A 6,054-nucleotide genomic window follows, 5' to 3' on the forward strand; every position below is an offset into this window, starting at 1 on the left:
AGGAAAAGCAAACCAAAGCATACGTAGGAAGGAAACATATAATATAATATGTAGAGTGATGAAAGCACAGAAGATTCATTTCATTCAACCAAACTCGATATTATCTTTGTATGGCTGAGTGGGTCCAAAGACCCTTCGCCACCATGGCTCTTCAAACCGCGTCTTCTACAGTAAATAAAGTCTCTGTTATTCTCCTAGGTTTATAATCAACTCCACAACCTTGTCACCCTTTCATTGGCTCCCTTCCCCCATCAACTAAACATCTTTTTAAATTCCATTTTTCAGTTTGCTACATTCTTAACATGCAAATTTTCATATCTTTTTTATCACTTGCGCAGCTGCTTGGAAGCTTACTTGGTAATAGTAATCCCAGCATTTTGTATAAATACTAACTGGATTACACACAATCACATTCATCAAACCAATCCATTTTCTCAAACGATACCAAGAAGAAGAAAAGAAAAACACCACAACGTATATGGAAGGAAAGAGTAGCGGCGATACTCGGGCCGGCTTATCTTCGAGCTATAGGGGCGTTCGCAAGCGGAAATGGGGGAAATGGGTGTCTGAAATTCGTGAGCCTGGAAAAAAAACAAGAATCTGGTTAGGGAGCTTCGAGACACCTGAAATGGCAGCCGCAGCTTACGACGTTGCTGCGTTACACTTCAGGGGACGGGAGGCACGTCTTAACTTCCCTGAAATGGTCAACTGTCTCCCGAAGCCGGCAAGTTCCAATGCTGATGATATCCGAATGGCAGCTCACGAGGCAGCTTTGATGGTGAGGTCTAATGCGACACAGCCCGACGTGGGCAGCTCCAGTGCCGGCGTGGGGCCTGTGACAGTCAGGCTGACGCAGAGTCAGATTCAGGCCATCAATGAGTCCCCTCTCGACTCTCCCAAGATGTGGATGCAAATGTCGGAGGCATTGATGATGGATGATATGGTGTTGCCCAATGAAAATTAGGAGAATGATCAGTGGGATGATATGCAAAGCGATTCCCTTTGGGATCCTTAGGTAATGTTTGTTTACTATTTAGGTAATTAATACCAACCATTGTTTTACCCTAATAACATAACTCCATACCATGATTGTCTTACATAGTCATTAACTATGATATTTGAACTTTTATAAAGTATTGTTTTCGAAAATTAAAAAAAAAACGTAATTTATTAAGATATTTTACAAAATGGGTTTTATTTTCTATTAAGAAAAGGGTGCTAATTTGATGCTATTGGTGAATCAAAAATTGAATAGAAAGTGGAGAATCGAGTTGACAAGAGGCTTTCCGAGATAGTATGTGCATTTGTTGAGAGAAGGCCATGTGTAATTCAATGAGAGAAGTTCAAATGGTGGGAGATTTTGGAGGGTCCCATTAAGCCTTAAACAATGTTACTTGTTGTGGCTGAGATTTGTGAAAGAGCCACCGTCTGACATATAGCTACTTTTTTATTTGCTGTGGTAGGCTTTGTTTTCTAATTTTTATATATAATGTGACTGGATTGTATTTGTCATTTAAGTACATGTACAATTAAACTTTCTTATTAATTGTATGATTGTGTCTTTTAAGGTTTACTATCTTGCTTTACTAAAGTAGATACATTTTTCCACTCTTGTATTTTAATTTTGATGTTGACATTGAAGGAGAAAATGCCATGTAACTCAATACATATTAATAATTATATCTAAAATTAATGTGAGAAGATCATAGTGGAATAATAAAAATTCACCAATCATATTCTAATGCAATGCACATGTTAGAAATGTATTTTTAAATATTGTAAGTAGAGTAACATATCTAAACACATAATTTCGAATTGGTCTCTGATTCTGATTATATCTACTCTTTTTGATATAATATCTAAAATTATCCATAGCTTCTCCTTAACTCATAAATAAGATAATAATGTGTTTTAGCACACTCAAACCGACATATTCATACATTAGCAATAATATCCATATCAATCAAACTAAAACTCAATCGGCTAATATCACACTGTATTATTAAATTAACTTTAAATCAAAATTTCCCTTTTCCTAAAAAAAAAAAGAAGAAGATGATGATATTTACATTGTCCTTATAAAACTATTTCATACTTGAAGACATTGCGCCGCACAGGCCACACCTATGTTCCATCTACTCTGCTTTTATCATTGTTTTGGGTCGGCTTAGAAGGCAAAGTCGCAGTAATACCTGGTGTCTTAAGCCGCATTAGAGCCACCACAGCTCATCTTTTCCGTCATGGTTGGTGTAACCTCCGTACGCGAGCCAAGTAAGAAAATTTATATTGAGAATCAAGATTAAAATTATAAAACTTTGAAGGATGAAGTTAAAAAAATTATGTTAAAAAGAACTTAAATTAAAATATTAATTTTTTAGAGAAAAAAATAATTTTTTTATTTTACCAAAAAGTTAAGAAAAGAAATAAATTTTGTAAAAAACAAAAAATCATTTTTAAAAAAAATCTCATTTACTCATCTAATATATAAAAGAAACTGTTTATAATGATACAATACTAAATTTATCTTAATTTTTTTCTTTAGTAAAAGGAAAATATATTTTCCGTACAACTTTTTTTTATCTTTTTACCAATCGTATGAATAAAAAGAAATTTTAAATTTTCTATGTTGCTATTTTTTTCCTTTATTTTCAATCCTCTTTCTACGAGAGTTTGTACTAAATTTTTTTAGCATAATGAATTTTTCGGTATTTTAAATTTATAAAAAAATTATTTTATCCCTCAATTTTATTTTTTTACCTCTTTTAGTTTACCTTTCTTTTCAAATGACGTCAAAATAGATAGATGAAAAATAAATTTTTAACTTTTGATTACATATATTGATAACCATATGCATGTCATTAATTTAATTAATATAAAATTAAAATTAAATTTAAAAAATTAATTAAATATTGACATGTCATCCACGTGTATGTCATATCAGCAAAGTTAAAAAACATTAACTTTTTTATTTATTTTAAAATAATTTTATAATAATAAAAAATATAAATTTAAAGACTGAAAAAACGAAAAATTAAATGGAGAAGTAGATCTACCAATTATAATCCCGCCTTAACATAAGTTCCATCCAACTTCAACCCGTTAATCCAACATTGAAAAGATTAAAATTTAAAATAATCTAAACTCAAAAAAATTAAGTATTAATTAAAGGGAAGATATGAAGGTCCAGAAACAATGGCCATCCATGCAGCACACAAAAACATTAGAGTATCTCAAAATTAGCCCAACACTCTATGAGGCTAAGCTGACCCCCAACTCTAAGTTGCTACGTCTTCGTTTCTATTTTGTTATTCAAAATTGCTTCTCTTTTACTACTAAAAATAATTAACAGAAAAATTGGATTTAAAAGTTTGCATGGGACAAATAATCCAAATGATAGGTCAATTTTGTTGATTGTTTATGCAAGAAGGTTGGGAGGAAAGGTAATAGAAAACATACACTGCCTTTGCATTATATGCATATACAAATACTAAATGTCTTCAACCTGATACAGTCAATGATTAATAAATAAGAGAAGGTCCACGTCTAATCCTATTATATGGGACTAAGACGCCAAATTTGACTAGCTAAGTTGCTGCCAGGTACTAAAATGATGTCGCCCAATGCTTTATTTCTCTAGGGCTGGCGTGGTCGACTCTGGCCTTTTTCTTTATATGCCGGTGTTTTTAAAGCTTAAACAACCTCAAGTCACTGAAAATGATGTTGAAGAATTTTAGCAGTGTCTGATTCAATTCAGCCTTTTTTTTTAAAAAAAAAATTTATGGCTTCAATTAGCACGTTTGGAAAAAAGAAAAATGCCGCTAAGGCATTAAAGCATTGTGTCATGATTACGTTTAATTTATCAACTTATTATACCTCTATTTTCTGTTCGAAAAATGAAATATACTATTTATATTGGTAATTTAATGGTATAGTTTTTAAGTAAATAAAAATATTGCAAAGAATAATATGCATACAACATACCGAATGTGTTGAAGTATAGTTTGTAAAAATGTATCAAACTTTCGGCACTATAGTACGATATGAGCATATAACTCTTCCATTCTGCTAAAATAATATTTAAAGAATGTGAAGATTATAGAATATAACTTGCGATTCATAAATAGCATCCACAGTAATTGTATAAATGTCAAGACGCCCTTCAATTACCAAAATTAATTATTTTAATTCGATAAAAATTTTAGAATATCAAAGAAACACAAGAGAAGAAACAAGTGAATTTCAAGCTAATAGATTTATCTCATAAACCAGATCCTATTAATCCATCCTTATTAGAACAAGCAAAAACATTTGCACCAAAAATAGGTGTAAAAACATCTAAAGTAGACTCAAACTTATTATAGGGTGCATAAAGATTAGGCCATCAACACTAAGTGACGAGCAACCTTTTTAGTATCCCTCTTCATAAAAAAAAAGGATAAATCAATAAAAAATGACCGAAGATAAAAATAATTTTGAACTAGTAACCCAAACTTAGACATGTCAATAATCCTTCTTTCTAAAGCATTAACCACAAGCAAGTACTCCAAGTCAACAATCAAAGCATCCAAGCTCTGCTTGGGAAGCTAGAGTAAAGCTTCCCTAAGAGCATAAATCTCAACAAAATCAGGATTTCATACATTAGTGAAATGGCCTGACAAACCTTGCACAAAGCTATCATTATAGACCCTTAACACAACAACAAACATATTAGAAAGAGTTCCTCTCAATATCCATTAATCTATCACATATTAACCTAACAAATGCATCATTTAATTCCTTCCAATCGATTCCAACAATATTGCCAATTAACATTCTTCACTCTACCTTTACATTTATGGGTAGAAAACTCAATGACTAGGGCTTAAGCGAACTAGCCTTCCTTTATAAATACCCTTCCTTAACACTAGAGCATGAAGAGAGGAACAATGGCAACTCACATTGACTATACTTTTGATAAAAATTGAACGTCAATTTTCTCAAACTATAATTTCTAGCAATTTTTCACACTATTTATAGTGTGAATTATTCTCGTTATAACAATTCTCCATATCCTTTACAATGTGAATCATTATCATTATATCGTTATATCTTTATTGTAATTTAATTGTTACAACAATAAACAATAATAAATTTAGAAGTATAAAAACTCCATTTCATCGAATATTAATCTACTGAGGAGGAAAAAGAAGTTTTAAATATAAAGGGATATGAATAAAAAACAAAAGTACAAAAATTTCCCATAACCCAATTCTCATCACGCATGAGCGTTGCTTACATTTCAATCTACGAGGTCCTTAAAAGTATACAAGTTGTACGGTTATGTAACAAATTGTGAATCTGATAAGCCAGCAGGCAATCAAGCGAATGGTGGCGGAGGAGGCGAAACCTGTACTTGGGGGTATGGCATGCATGGGTTGAGAATGGGCGGTGTCAGTTCCAAAAATCAAAAAATGTCAAATAAAAATCGGTTTGGAGGTCAAAACAAGTGACACAATGTTAATGGAAGACAAACCAAAAGTGTGTTGGTTTTGAAGGATCCAGCTGTTTTAGTTATCTATTTGACTATCTCGAATGATTTGTTTGGTGGTTTGTTCCAATCAATTACAACACCTAAATCATAAAACAGAATATATATGTAAATTTTTACATGTGTTTGTTTTAAAGATTTCTTGGAATCTCTGGTTTGCATGCATTGACTTTGAATATACTTTGAAACCCATTTTTCTAAAACCTGATGTGTTTGTTTCATTGGGAATAAGATGATCAAAACATGCATTGATGTTGTACTTGGTCGACATATGTAATTTATTTATTCAATTTTTTTATATTTATTTAATGATAAAGTTAAATTTTGTAGTGAAGTTAAAATTTTTATATTAAAAAAATTAAAATTGAATTATAAATTTTAAAAAAAGTTAAGTGCAATTTTATACTTAATTAACTACCAATGTTACAATTTTGAAGGATCAAATAAGGAATTTTACCAAATCAAGTGAGGGACAATGCCTCTACTTACCTCCTTGTGTCGCTTCTTATCTCACGAAATGTGTAAAG

At 31.5% G+C, this 6,054-nt stretch overlaps 1 protein-coding gene across 1 annotated transcript; it reads left to right on the plus strand.

Annotated features, from left to right (window-relative positions):
• Positions 1 to 205: 205 nt before the first annotated feature.
• Positions 206 to 1,561, plus strand: LOC107961241 (ethylene-responsive transcription factor ERF021). The gene has a single exon (XM_016897430.2). It carries the CDS (start codon positions 479 to 481, stop codon positions 962 to 964), a length of 486 nt encoding a protein of 161 aa, XP_016752919.1. The 5' UTR covers positions 206 to 478; the 3' UTR covers positions 965 to 1,561.
• The last annotated feature ends 4,493 nt before the right edge of the window (positions 1,562 to 6,054 follow it).

Source organism: Gossypium hirsutum, chromosome A05 (assembly GCF_007990345.1).
Source record: "Gossypium hirsutum isolate 1008001.06 chromosome A05, Gossypium_hirsutum_v2.1, whole genome shotgun sequence".
Classification (NCBI taxonomy): Eukaryota; Viridiplantae; Streptophyta; class Magnoliopsida; order Malvales; family Malvaceae; genus Gossypium; species Gossypium hirsutum.